This window comes from Atractosteus spatula, chromosome 5 (genome assembly GCF_055471065.1).
Source record: "Atractosteus spatula isolate fAtrSpa1 chromosome 5, fAtrSpa1.hap1, whole genome shotgun sequence".
NCBI classification, from domain to species: Eukaryota; Metazoa; Chordata; class Actinopteri; order Semionotiformes; family Lepisosteidae; genus Atractosteus; species Atractosteus spatula.
In genome coordinates, this window is record NC_142710.1 from 48,023,646 (window position 1) to 48,038,772 (window position 15,127).

The following is a 15,127-nucleotide window of genomic DNA, read 5'->3' on the forward strand; positions in this document are numbered from 1 at the left end:
ACTACAGGCTGAATTCAGGAACTCTTATGCAGGTGTGTTATATCAAGTGTTCATCAGAACATGTTCAGGCTTGAGGGCTTTGTTTAAGGAAACCAATGTGAAAACAAAACAGTAACTAAAACAGAACAGAATGTATATTGATCTGAAATGCAGATACTGCAATTATAGCAGCCAGATAAACAGTGAAGACATCTATTGTTCACTTCCAAATGTAAACAAGCGATCTTTGAAAGCTGTCAGTTCTCTTTATTATTGATTAACAATTTTTACTTGACGGGAGCAAAACCAAAGAGACACAGGAGTCCCCTGGGTCTGGATTGAGAAACAATACTCTACAGCTGGGAGGTTTTCCCAAAGGTAATTTCCTTTATCATCACGTCGGGCTATCTTGGAATATAATATATAGAAGAAAACTTCCAGCACACCCAATAGGACAGGATTGTGGGCACTTAACAAACAAAAGGGTTTATATTTCTGTTCCTTCTTTGGTTTTATCTTCTTGGAATACTTCAAATGTATATTTTGAGGAAAAACACAATTGTTTGTATTAAGAGTAGGTTTATTTCGATTTCTAGGAACATCTCCAGAACATGAAGCATGTGGCACAGCAATATGTTCATTAAGCCTGTACTCATGCATGCATTATGCTTCTGAACAAAAGAGTTGAACTAACAGCGAGCTTCATATTCATCAATTTGTTTAGATGATTTAGCTTAATAAATATAATCAAACCCTGAAGACCAGTGCAGTAATCAAACCCTGTAAAGAAAATGCATTCACAATGCCAAACAGCACACAATAAAAATCTCTACCTGGTTGTCTTTTTTTCTCGTTTTATGTTTTGCACTATCAGTGTTTATATTTTATCAAATAACACCTTGTTAAACTTACCCTCAGTCACGTCCATGTTCCTTTTAACACTCTAAAGTTGTTCTAGTTAAGAAACAATGCTTTTAGCTGCATATAACATGAGGCTTTCTCTCATCAATCCCTCAAGCAGACTTTGCAGGTGAAGCTGGTGACTAATTCCTGAGCCCATATGACTCACATTTCAGCCCTGCAGTTTGTGTAACTGATATATGTGGATATAGTTGCACATTTATTTTTGTCCATTGTGTAAAGAGACAACCTTTTTTAACAAAACAGCAATGAATAAGGTATATAAGAATAAGATTTTAAATAATTATGGTTACCAATGATCACAACATTTTATACTTAACGGTACTGTATACAGTATGTTAATATGTTTAGTTAAATTAGAATTTTGTGAAGATGCAATGACTGCTAATTGTATTTTAAATGTGGATATGGAGTAAAATACAACCCAAAAATAAAAAAAAGTATTCTTGTTACAGAACAGATTGATACTATAAAAACAACTTTTTATAAAAGCTTTAAGTCTCTAAACCTGCACTGGAGTAGATAATATCTGGGTTTTGATGTCTTGCTGAGCATTTTCACAGGAGGCTAATTTGAGAACTGTGCATGTAAACCAGCAGTTTGGATCTCTTTTTTTATGTTATGGTTCTATTTTATTTACCTTCAATAGTGGCTGGCATGATTGTGCTCACAAATTAAAAGCCTTGTTTTACATGTTACCATTTCAAATCCACATTCATATGGCCTTGGAGTGACAGTGCATGTTTCCTCTTCTCAGCATTTTACCCATTAAAATGGCACTTGGGAGCACTGAAAATATGAGGGGTTTGTGGAAGATTACATTATGAGTTATTTTTAGGCTTTCCCAGTGGAGGCCAGACTACACAAATATTGACAGACTATTATTTCATTGTAAAACTGGCATTTTTAAAAATATGTTTTGATATGCCTTCACAATGGACATGATGACTAATTACTGAATAACTGCCATTTCCATTAACAGCTTGGTGGCAGTTCTTTTAACTAACACTGTCATCGGTGAAGGCCAAGTTTGAACAATTTGTCGACAGGAACATTTATATGCTGAATACATAACATAATATTCATATAAAAATACATACATTCAGGTTTTAGTTAATTTGCATATAGATATTAGTTTCTCAATAAAAAAATAGCTTGTTCAAATCTATAGATGAATAACCATATATGAATATGCCAATCCAGAGTAATTGAGTAATCCAGAGTAATTGTGAATTACTGGATTGTTTTTATAAATCAGGGAGACAAATATCCCACTTGAGCTGTACTGAATTTAATCCACGTACAAGCTCTGATAAGAACAATGCCTTCATGAATCATACTAATCAGGAATCAGATTTATCGCCGATCTGGCACAAATATCACCAATCCCACTGAGGGTTATAGGGCTTGTAATTCATTACTATCAAAGCAATATACTGCTGTACTGTCTGGGGAGCTGCTCCACTATGGCGAGATGCAGGCTGTAAATCAGCATGCAACATAGTGACGGGCAACAGTTTCTTGTTTTAAAAAGATACTTGTTTTAAAAGATACTAATGCATTCTTTTCTATCAAGTTAACAAAAACAGAACCCCAATTTGTGGTTTCTAACAAGTTCAAATTAAATCAAGAAAGCTGAAAGACAAATGGGTTTAATAGTTAACAAAACACAACCTTGACAAGGTAAAGACATTCCCTTAAAACACATTTTTCCAAAGCAATAATTATGATTTATAATAATCAATATTGCTATTATCTAAATAATGTCAGGCACTATAGTTTTGTAAAAGATTCCATAGAAGGCACTAAGTGATCTGAAAACTCACTGTATTTTAGCTAGTGCAGTAAAACACCACATTGCAAAATTTTCTCGAATTTGCAGTAAGAGTGGAGAAACATTATCAACAGAAATAGAGATCTTCAGGTGATGCATGCAGTGTTAGCCACACTACTTTCCCGCTGGAGAGATTGATTAGTGGGAACCCATTAGTGCAAATGGCAAGGGTGTAGACATCAGCTATCTTGGTAATCATTAAACCAAATGTGTTTCAGAAGAGTCACAGTAACTTACAATTTGCTTTACCGCTGCTTTGCTTGTGACCGCAATGCTGTTTGTGTCAACTCCCAGAAATGCCAAATAAAAAACACATGAAAAAAGATTTAGCTTGTCATAGAAGCCTGGAAACACATCATGGGCTTTTACTTTGCTCCCATTATTGCCATCAAGCCAAGGGATGTAATGTGTTCTAAACAGAATGTATTAGATTAGCAGCACTAATCTCTGAGCTGTAGTTTGTTTCTAAGGTTAAAGAATAAAATATGTGAATGTAAATACTATACGTTTAAGCCTTTTGCACAAATTGTCATCTTCAGTAATGATGTATATTAAATTTGCTGTATTACCATTTCCTTTATTGCACTAACAAACTCTAATACAGATTTTATATCTGTGATTTCAATTGCAGGTTTGACACCACTTCTTGCTTCTTAGAACTTGGAAAGCAATTGCAGACTCATACAACATCATTTACAGGATAAGGAAATAATCATAACTCTTGCAATACATGGACTAGTAGCAGCAATGCCATTTTATTTATTGTTTGTTTCCTTATGTTAAGTCTTACAACAAACCTGAACTCTTTTGTACTCTTAAAAATAAGACAAGTTATACCTTCACTTGGGAAAACATACAGCAACAGTCACTTATGTAAAAATACATATTTCATTTGATATAAACCACAGATAAGTTTGGTGACACTATATAATACAGTATACAGGCACTTATACATACAGTATATACAGGCAATTTAAACAACATTTGTTCAGGCAAAAAATACAGTTATGGAAACTGCACTATAGAGGTCTCAGGCATCACTGGTGATTTCAAAATTCCTATGCTGAATATGAATGATAACATTTACAATTGTATGTACATTACTACGAATGGAAAATATTCTAAATTTTATTTGTTGCTACAATTACCCACGTTTTCCTTTTTTTCACAGGACCTGAGAAAATCTAAGCCTAGTCCTACAATAATCCCTTTAAAGTGCCCACAGGAAATGTAATTAGTTAGTGCAGCAACCTAATCTGTAATTGAGGCACTTCTTGCATCTAACTTTTCTCTGATATCTCCAATATATAATATAAATTGTAAACTAGTCTTTGGCTTTCCATTCCTTATAATTTCCCTTTTAAAATATGCTTCATCAGACACTCTTCATGTTCCACAACTCTTACTGGATGTGCATGTAATGTCATATTTTCAAAACTGAGGTAAAATACAGGAGATAAAATATTAACTACATAAACAATATTATATTTCTTTGTGTATCTATAAAATTATCAGCATTAAACATACTTTAAGACATCATACAGCGGGTAGCCTGATTGTAAAAAGTACCAAAAATGTTGCTTCAAAAAAACAAATTTTTTCTTCATAAAAGAATGTTTGTTTTGAAATTCACTTGGACGTATTTATGCTTTTTCTAATAAGGTGTGAAGAACAGCTTTTCAATCTCCTTAAACCAACAGCAACGAATAAAGAATACATGTTGAACTTGAGAACTCCTGTTTCTAAGGAACATTCAGAAATTGCTGTGCTTCATTCCCATTACACAACAAAGAGGAACGTGTCATGCAGTTTTACAAAAGGCTTCACTGTTCTGAAAAGTAGCCCAATAGCCCTTCTTTTGAGTTCAGAAAAATAACAAAAAAGAAAACCCAGTAGGACCACCACAGAAGATTAAAGGAATGAGTGTTTAAAAATAACAAAGAAAGCACTTTGCAGAACCATATGCAGAATCTTATTATTAAACACTGATGATTTTGTTTAGCTTTTAAATCTTGAGCCATGTAACAAAATGGACAAAAAGCTATGAATATCTAACACAGACACAACAATTTGCAAGGCTGAATGACCATCCAAAAAAAAACATTATATTATTTTTGTAAAGATACTACAGAATGAAATCTACAGTTTAAACCATTTTCTTTTTGTTAAAAGCATAATCATTTGTATGTCTAGATTGTATCACAGCATGTTCATTCCTCTTTAAGTGCTATCAGGATCATAAATTTAGTGAGTAATTAACATACAGCAAACATTAAAAATTGAATAAAGTTTTGGTCTGAGGCTAAGAGCGTCAAAATAACGGTCCTCTAACTCCTTAGGTAAAATTTCCTGCAGCCACAGATTAATGAGAAGTGATTTGTTTCCTATGGCTAGATTTCCAGTTCTTCAAAGTTCTTTCAATTCATTCTTTAACTCTGCTGCCAGGATAGCCTCAACAAGTTCTGATCTCACACTTGCCATTTTTCATCATTCAAGAAACATCTCTTCCATCCAGCCTCCAGGCACTCTGCCTACATGACTTCCCTTTCATCTCATTCTTCTAGATAGGCACTGCCTTTTCTGTTCCTATTGCTGTCTTTCAGAGAGGTAAGGCCCATCCTTCAATATGACACCACCTATCTCCCCTTTTAGTAGCCTAGAGTATTTTCATATGGTTAAATACTTATAAAAGTTCGATTTCATATCACTGAAATTGTCAATAACGTGGGAAGTATTTGGACAGGTTGCAGTGAATGAGAAAGGAACTCAAAAGAAAGTCACACAAATTTCAGGGAAAATAGCTGCCACTTTTTACAATGAACTTTTGAGACTAAATTAAATCCAAACCTAAATGTAGCTCAATATTTTTGTTCTCATTAAACCGGTTTCTCAACATTCCTAGCCATTCTGAATTTCAGTAATAAATACCATCTCATTTCTCTTTACAGCGGGACAGGACACACAAGAAGTGTTGAGGTCACCAAATGGAAACTCTTTCTAACAATCAGTTTACAAAAAACAGCATTCAAACAGTTTAGAGTTTCCAATTGTAAACACCAGTAATAAAGGTATTCCCTTTAATCTTCCTTCTATGATGAAAGACAATTATGGAACTAAAGAACTTCATTACAAAAGGTACTAAATGGATATCCCTGGATTAGAAGCACGTATGACAAAGTTAATATGACACGCCATATTCTCAGACCACAGCAATATGTGCTTGAAAGTCACACACATGAATGCACATTCATGTAAAGAAGTAGAAGATACAGTATTTAATTCCACACATGTTGCAGGATAGACAGTAATGCATGCAACTGTAGTGACAAGTGGCTTTCACAAAAACGTCTTAACTACACAACGAGACACATTTCCATGCATATTTGCATTGGTGAGATGTATTTACAGTTATATTCCATGTCAAGTTCTGAACTTTCTTCTTCGCCTTTCCTTTGATAATATTTTGTGCTAGTGGATATACTGTATGAGGGAGGCAGCACAGCGGCACACTGGTTAGTGGTTAGTACTGGGACTCTGGGTTCAATTCCAGGCCTGAGGTGCTATCTGCATGGAGTTTATATGTTCTCCATGTGTTTGCAACGTGCTGCAAGCTGCTGTGAACATGCTGAACTGATTTAACTGAACATAGAGGTGTCATCATACTACTATCTATCCATTTTCTAATTTCTCTATCTAACACGTGGTATTGTGAGGGAGCTAAAGCCTATTTTGGGAAGCATTGGGTGAAAGGCAGGATACACCCTGGACGTGATGCCAGTCCACTGAAGGGCACACATAGACACACATATATACACACTCACACCAGGGCCAATTTTCCCAGAAGCCAGTTAACCCTCCAGTATTTCTTTGGATTGTGGGAGGAAACCAGAGGACCTAGAGAAAACCCACGCAAACAAATTGCACCTCATGTCCTTAATTGAACGCAGGGTCTCTGTGTTTAAACACTGACCAATCCGCTACTCTGCTGCCCTTCTCATATTTCCTATTATAAGAGTAAAGGGAAAGAAAGAAGTTCAGAACTTTGATAACCTGGAATTGTTCTGCAAATACATAACTTGTTAATATTATTAATATTTTATGATCTTCCTGAGTGGTGGGGCCCATGTAAGGAGCCATCACACATGAGCGCTCATTGTCTTTGTGTTCATTATCTTGTACCTCCTGTTAAGGAATGGCTTCCCTATGGCTTTGTGTTTAAGGTACATGACTGAGACGCTTATAGCTGTGCTAATGATTTCCATTGCATGGAGCTACGTGAGGGGCACTCCCCATTGTGAATACAAACTTCTATTTCATGCGCACATCTAACAGAGTCCTGCTGATATGCTTCTTTTGTAGATGAATAAGTAAAGGTTTGTTCCAAGCTGAAAAGTAGAAAGAAGAAACGTTTCTGGCTGCTGTACCCTCAGGTGTCATTTGAAGAAAGCTTAATAGCTAAAACATTGTGTTTCTTCTATTTTACAGTGTGGAATTAACATTTACTTGCTCCTTTGCAGTCAACACATGCTGATCCAGCTCCCCACCTGAACGTCTCGTTCTGTAGATGTTTACTACATCTTTGCAAATGAGGCCCTAGCAGTCTTTCTTCTATTTTCTCACTGATGTCCATAAACTTAGGTTTAGAAGGTCAATTCTGGGTGTCTCTCCTATATCCTACTATTTTACTATGCAGCTGCATATCCAAGTATAAGTGAAGACTGTGTGCTGGTCATCAGTGCCATTTCCTTTGTTCCTTACAAAGAAAAGGTGTAAAATTGCAGCAGCTGCATCAGATGACTAAAATACTGTGCCACTATAAGTGCAAATCTTTAAACAGTCACAGCAAAAAGGAATCACTCTCCTGACCTGACATGATCAAATGCTGCAAGTGGCTTATTACAAAACAATTTTCCTATGGCTTAAAAAAATTACATCAGTAAAACAATAACAAATGTTGTACAAATAACTGGATTTTTTACCAGTAAAAACTAAAATCAAGATTGAAATGAAACTCTTGCATATAGTAGAGTATTACTGTAGCCCACAATTAGGGTGCTGATAAAAAAGAATAAAATATACTTCACAAATCCTTTTCAGATACAAAAATATAGGCAAATAAATAAATAAAAAATTTAGACACAATATATACAGTCTGCTCATTTACCATATTTACACATTACAGATACTAGAGGTAATTCAAAATGTCTTCATTGTGTAGCACCTCTTGTAGATAACCTGCAAAAAAAAAATTAGAGTTGGATAGTTTACTGTTAAAATAATGATGTAAAAGCATAAAACAATGTATAAGAATACAATATTAATAATAAATTAATATTAAATATTAATTAAAGGCAAGGAAAACCAAACTAAAAAGCAAACAAACATGCAAACCTTTGGATTTTCCTGAATTTAAATCACTTTAATGTGGAAGACTGATCCAGAAGATGGTGTGCATTTTCCACAATACCCTCCACATTTTCCTGTAACTCTGCTGCCATCCTGTGGAGACAAAAACATTGCTGCTTATTATTAAACTCTTCCTCGTTGACATCGACATGTTGCAGCAACAGCCCCAAGTTTTCTAAGTACATTAGCAGTAGAGCTGTATTTATTCTCTACCCTTAACACTCAAACTCTAACATTTACCTCAGTGTAACCTTTGCACTGAAACCAGTCCCTGCCTGGGACTTAAACTCCAGTCACACCTATATTATGTGGCTTAAACCTGACCAGAACCCTTACCCAAATCCATTCATTTATCATAACCTAGAACCCTGTTTAAATCCTAATGATCAAATCTGACCTTTATCCTGCTTTTCTTCCTTTTCATTATGCATGCCCAAAATGAAGATGAGCCCAACCTAACCCTGTATACAATCAGATGGGCTGTGATCCATGTTACAAAGTTTTGGTGGATTGCCAGATTAAACGTAGCTCTAATGGAATATTTCAATCTGTATCACTGTGTCCTTTACGATTCTCTCAGACTTGAGCCAAAGCCACACAAAACCTTCTAGAGTCTAGACTGAAGCAGTGGTGCAGAACTGCACCATTGTCACCAAGGGGTGGAGCTGGGGGCCCTCTTCAGTGCTGGAGCTAGACTGCAGCTGCTGCTGAGCTGTTGAAATCACATCGCCATCACAGCCAGTACCGTTGCATTCTGCAACACTTACTCGCAACCATTTACAGAGTTGTATCTTAACAAAGGTTATAAATGAGAGAAGGCCCGATCCAGCCTGTCTGGTAGTTAGTTGCTAATTTATCGAAGGATTTAATGTTGCTGTTTCTTGGTTTTACATGTATTTCTGTGTAGTTTTCACTTGTGCCCTCTTGTTTTTGTTTTACTGTTTACTGTCTAAAGTCCATTGTTTTGATTTTGTCAAAACCTTTGGGAATTTTGAATACTGTATGCATTAGTACCATGTCCCCTCATTGACTCTTCTGGTCAAGACTAAAATTATTCAATTCCTTCAGCCTGTCAGTGACACTTAATAAGCCCTGGAATCCATCTGGTTGTTTTCAGGACTGATTCCAGAACAATATGAAGCCTTAGAAGTGTTTTGCACAATTTTAACATCACCTGATTTAATTTCTCTACTTGTGAGTAAATATCCTAACTTTAACCATTTTGTTTGCCTTTTTAATTGCTTTCCTAGATTGTCTAGACAATGTAATTCTACATGAAATTCTACGTGTCAACATAAAACTTATTTTTCACGTTGCCTCTTTACAGCACAGTTTCCCATTTTGTATATTTAGAATTGATGTATTTTACGACATGCATGCAATACCCAACACTTGTCTGTGTCAAATGTCATCTGACGTGTGTTTGATGGTCATGTCTTTGACCTCCATCAGGTATTAGCAGTGCTTTACACAAATGTAAAACATGCTCTCTTCATGTCCATCCATCCATTATCAGGGAGACACTTATTTCCTGTGACAACTTGGAGTGTATCCCAGAAGAACTGAACAACATAGAACACCAGCAAGAAGTAAATACTCAATTCAGAGACCCCAATTCATCTAACAGCATGTTATAGGAAGGGTGGAGACAACTGGAGCATCTTGAAAAACATACATGGACACAGGGAGAGCAAACTCTCTCATAGAAGGTACCCAGACTATATTCAAATAGAGCCAGAGCCACCACTTCATGTATGTTGTTATTCTTTAAGGAAATGTCATATTTACACTAATAATCTACATTTGTCCATGTATTCAAACATTAAAATGATAATAAGCACGTACTAAAAAACTACAAAATTAATTAAAAGGGTGACAATTAATAACAATTACCTATTTTTTGTTAAATTTGCTAAATCAAATTTTAAAAGTTAATCGTAGCAACCTGCAAGCTAGTTTAAAAAATGTTTTTTCTTTGAAATAGCCCTTTCTCACCAGTCCACATAATCACTGAATGCTGCCAAAATAAACACATCAGGCTGGGAGGGAGGTTGGCTGGGCCAATCTGTCTGGCCACTCCTGGACTGGACTATGGGGTTATATGTGATCCATCACCTTGTAGATATTCTACCACTTCAAAATATATATTTTTTAATTTTTATTTTTTCACATCAGAAAAATCTTACTATTTTTATTGGCCTGAATGAGCTTTTTAGTAAGTGCCCTTCAAAGGACTTATCGTGAAATAACTTTTTTTTATCTCTACCCACTTCAAAACTGCTTGAGTATATAGTGCCTTAAGGTGCTTTTCTCTTCTCCTGCCAAAAGCAAGATTCTCCTGATTTACAACATAAAGACAGATTGTGGAACAGTTTTCTTTTGCAGCTCATTACGCCAAGTGCCCTTCAATGAAGATATTTAAGGCACTGGAAAGGAATGTCTCAGAAAATGAACAGGCTTGGTTGCCTGCCTAGAAACAACACTACAGCCTTGTGAGGCACAACTCCCTGAGCCCTTGAACCAGTGAAAAGGACCTTTTTGATTCCAGTCTTTCACAAAGCACCCCCAGAGAAAAGAGTGGCAGGAGTTTTGCCAAACCTGTTTAAACCCAGATTTTGTCTTCATCTATTGAGTATGCTTTTATTCAACTTTCCTGGTCTTGGAGGGTCAGTGTGTCAGCAGTATTTCTAGGTCCCGTCAAAGCACTAGCCCTGAAGAGCTCACAGATATGGTTAAACTGCCAGCAATGGGCTGATTAAAACCTGTAGACTCGCTAGGCCTTATAGGTCCTGAACTGTCCATCCCCATGTTCTTAAAAACAATTATTTTTAACACGATCTCCAACATTTAGAATTTTGTGCTTGCTTATTTTGTTAGTCCAAGGAAAATTACCATTTATTTTCTGTTTTAAGATGTTGAGTTAGGGTTTGCTGATCCAAAGCAGAAGCAGTAGTCCTGGGAATAGATTATACCTAGTAGCATCTTTTAATACTGATTTCTACATTATACTTCTTTTTTGATGATTCTTTATCCAAATGTAAAGATTTTCTGACTAAGGAGCCACTTCTTATCTCTAACTTTCCTTGTGTTCTTACATTTCAGTCCTGCAGTTTATCTAAGTGATATATGATTGTACATTTATTTTGCATGTTGTTGAATGAGACACTTAACAACATTCTTTATAACAGCATAAAGATGTAGTATAAAATAATCACAACTAGTCATCTGTCTACGTATTATCTAAAACCCACTTATTCCTGGTAAAGACTGTGACAACCCAGAAAAACCCAGTGCCTATTCCTCAAGCCAAGGGAACAATTAGCAGTCCAATGCTGGGTACACACACACACAGATAATTTAAGAATAGTAATTAACCTTAGCCTCATGATCAAATAAGTTTTATCTAGAGGACAATGAATTGGAATCTAGTGTTGGCTAAACTGGGATCTAGTTAATACACAATGTCTGTTAACTTCCATTAATAGTATGTCACTGAAAAACACAGAAATGCAGAACACTATGTCTCACCTGTGATTTATGTATGTCAGCAATAGGATAGTTGCCTTGGGAAACCCATTTGGTGTCTTCAGCCACATGAAATCCTGTTCCTGACAGGTTAATACTGAATCGACCCTTAAAATGAAAGGACAAACAAGAATTTTGTTCCAACTTTTGTCACTGACCGCTAATTCAAATACCTCCAGAACAAAGTGATTGATGTTTTCCATTAAATCCATTAGAGGGCAGCAGTGCTGTCTTTCAGTCAGAAAATTCCCATTAATGTGGAGATTTTAATGCTTTGACATTGCAGAAAATGTTTTGTGATTTAAAAACATTGTTAGTTTTTCCTTATGTATTTACACCCTTTAGTCTAAGCAACACAAAACAGCACAATCAAAAGAGTTATTAATGAGGACTTAATATTAGTTCAAAATGCATTTACAGTTTCAATATTTTTTAACAAACTTAAAAGGTTTTTAAAACAGAACAAGTCAATAACAGTAAATAAAGTCAATAATAAAATACAACAACATGCAAAAGGTGTGCAACAAAAGGTCTCTATGTATGTGTGTATAGGGTGAGATAAATAGATAACTTGTGAAGACAAGAGAAACCGTTTGACCACGCTGTCATAGTTTTCAAACAAGCGAAGAAAGATATACCTTACATATTACTAAAAGACAATAACCTCAGAAGATTTAAATAATTACAGACTATTTAGTTGAAAAGGTTTATTTTTGTTTAACCGATACAAAAGCTACTGATGCTGGATTAATTGGGATAAATATGGCTGTAGGTATGCATTACAGATTCTTTGAAGATAGAATTTCTTTGTTTCAAATGCAGAGCAGCTCAATATAAAAAGGAACGAGGGGAGCACAATCTCAGTTCTTTCAACTGTCTTAATTGTTGTATAGTTCTTTGTTTTCTATCATAGGGAGCTCCCACCACTTCTAAGATTCATATTTCATATGGTATAGCTAAAGCTTAGGATATCAGCTGTTCTACTGTACTACCAACAACACCCCGAAAATTGTTTTTCAATGTTACTGTACATGTGTCAATCATTTGTAGTCAACCCTAAGATAAAACTGCAGACATTACACAATGAAAACAATTGCACTGTTTATGGCTCTAAACAGACAGAGGGAATCACAAGGGAGGCCAAACTAAATCATAGCTGAGCGCTTGTCTCTTTTCCCATGTTACTCATTGGGAGACAAAAAGAGGATCTATTGACAATCTCAGTGGATTCTTCCAAAGTGTGAAGAAACTGTCCAGCCCCCAGAACAGTTTATCTGCTATCTGCTGTATTCCATCCTGTGAAGAAAATTCTACTGTTGCCATGAACTTGGATGTTTTCCTGATGCATCTCAGCACAAATACAGCACAGATGCCCTTCTACACCATTCTGTTATTTTACCAATTAGTAGTTTATTCATTAGCCTTTGCAGTACCAGTATACTCAGATTATATCTTCATGCTGAAAACAGAAAAAAGAAAACACAACACTGTTTTCTTTCTTCTCTTTTCAACATGGAATAAACCTATTACTTGTTCCTTTGCAGCCTACGCATACTGACACAGCTTCCCATATGAACTACTTAAAATCTTCATGTTTACCTCATGTAGAAAACAACCAAGCCATTTTAAAGTGTTTTGGAAGTTTTACTTTGACCATCATGAATTATGTGCAGAACGTAGAGGGATTGCCATTGGTTTTACCACACATTTACTCTAGTTTGACTTGTCATGAGTCTTCATCTCATGCTACCCTGCGGTACTACACTTAATATTTCTCTTGCGACATTTCTGTGTCCTCCTTCGCCCTTACCTGTGGACACCTGGCCGCACTGTAGCAGTCTCCCGCTGTGGCGAATGGGACGTGGTGACCCTCATTTGTAGATGCAAACTGCCAGTCTGTTGCTGCAAAGCACAAGAATGATTTGATCAGGGAAAGCAAAGGTCCCAATGTAGTGTTAAAGTACCCAAATAATTCCTTTGCTGCTGAATTTGCAAGAGCCCCTACTCGCTCGCTCCTGCTATGTTATTAACCATGTAATGGCCTGGTTGATTTTAGGGTGCTCAAAATACTTAAATATAATTAGACGTACTGCAGAATTTCGGGGCAATTTAAAACAATCTCTACCTTATATAGCTCTAGACCTTTAATTGATTGGTGCTCTACAGCCAAAAAAACCCCATCTTGAATCAATTAACTAATTTGAGCTTTAATTAAATGCCTGCACTGTCGATATAAGAATGTCCTTTTTATTTTGAGCATCTTGGGCAGTGAAAAAAAGTCTTCCTGGCTGTATGTGACAGTACAGATGGCATCAGTAATATGTGGAACAGCACTAGAAAGGAACATGCTGTAAGCAACACTGTAACACACAATTTCTTAACAAGTACAATATGTCCCTTAATCCCCTACCTCTCCTGGGTTTCTAAGTCTGACAGCGTCTGTCATTAAACTGTCAACCAGCTGAATGATTACTCTTCATTATCCAGTGTTAACTCCTAAATTTATTGGATAATTTACACGAAATGTGCAATTTACGAGCAGAAAATCTTTATCTGCAAACATTTCAACATGTTAAGGACACAATTTCATCAGACTTTTTTACAGAATGTTCTTAAAAGGTAAATTAAAAATAAAGGGTAATAAAATAAAGGGTAAAATAAAGGTTCTCAAAAGGTAATTCTCCTGATGAGACCATGCTGTATACTTTCCGATTTAATATAGATTTTACATTTTATGTAAGCCTTTGTTGTTTATGGGGAGTTAAATCCCATCATTGCCAAAGTCGAACATGACACTGAGATGACAACTATAAATCAACAACTTACATTTTGCCAGCATTTTGAATTTTCATTTTTCTTCACTGAGCCAATCCGATGTTTTAAAAGGTAGGTTCTGAAGAGATGATATTTATTCAAGATAATATAATGTGAACTCCTCTCAATTATTAGCCTTAGGTGTCTGGAAACAGAGTATACAACCAATTTATTTGAATTTGATTTAAGATGAAAACCATTACTTAGGTCAAATGTGATAAAACAGGAGGCAAGGTAATAACATACAATTTTCCAGAAGAGGGTGATTAAGCTGTTAAGCTCTTACATTTTGCAAGGCCATACGTTAAAGTGCCCACTGAAGGATGACATGGTACCACAGTATCTCATCCAGATGTGAACCGCTGAGACCTCCCTACATGTTTCCCTTTTCTCCTGTCTCGAAGGACCTTAACAGCTGTGTCTTTGACAGACACTTCAGTAGCTTTCTCAGAAGAATACATCTGTTCAGCTGTTACTCCAGTTTGAAGAGTTTTGTACTGCTGTTTGTGACACTTTAACAGCTTTAAATTAACATGCCAAGAATATACAATAGTTTCTAAGGTTGCTTAGATTTTTAACTGATTAGAATTCTCTTAGCTGTTTAAAATTTCCCCAGTAAAAGAAGATGCTGTTAACATAAGATCATAA

At 35.8% G+C, this 15,127-nt stretch overlaps 1 protein-coding gene across 1 annotated transcript in view; it reads right to left on the reverse strand.

The window, feature by feature from the left end:
* Nucleotides 1–8,143: 8,143 nt before the first annotated feature.
* adamts9 (ADAM metallopeptidase with thrombospondin type 1 motif, 9) overlaps nt 8,144–15,127 on the reverse strand; it is a 56,381-nt gene continuing 49,397 nt past the window's right edge. The window contains exons 37-39 of the mRNA XM_088916322.1: nt 13,476–13,567; nt 11,669–11,773; nt 8,144–8,233 (exon numbers count right to left, since the gene is read on the reverse strand). Of these exons, the coding sequence (XP_088772448.1) occupies nt 8,144–8,233; nt 11,669–11,773; nt 13,476–13,567 (287 nt within the window). The remainder of the gene's footprint in view (nt 8,234–11,668; nt 11,774–13,475; nt 13,568–15,127) is intronic.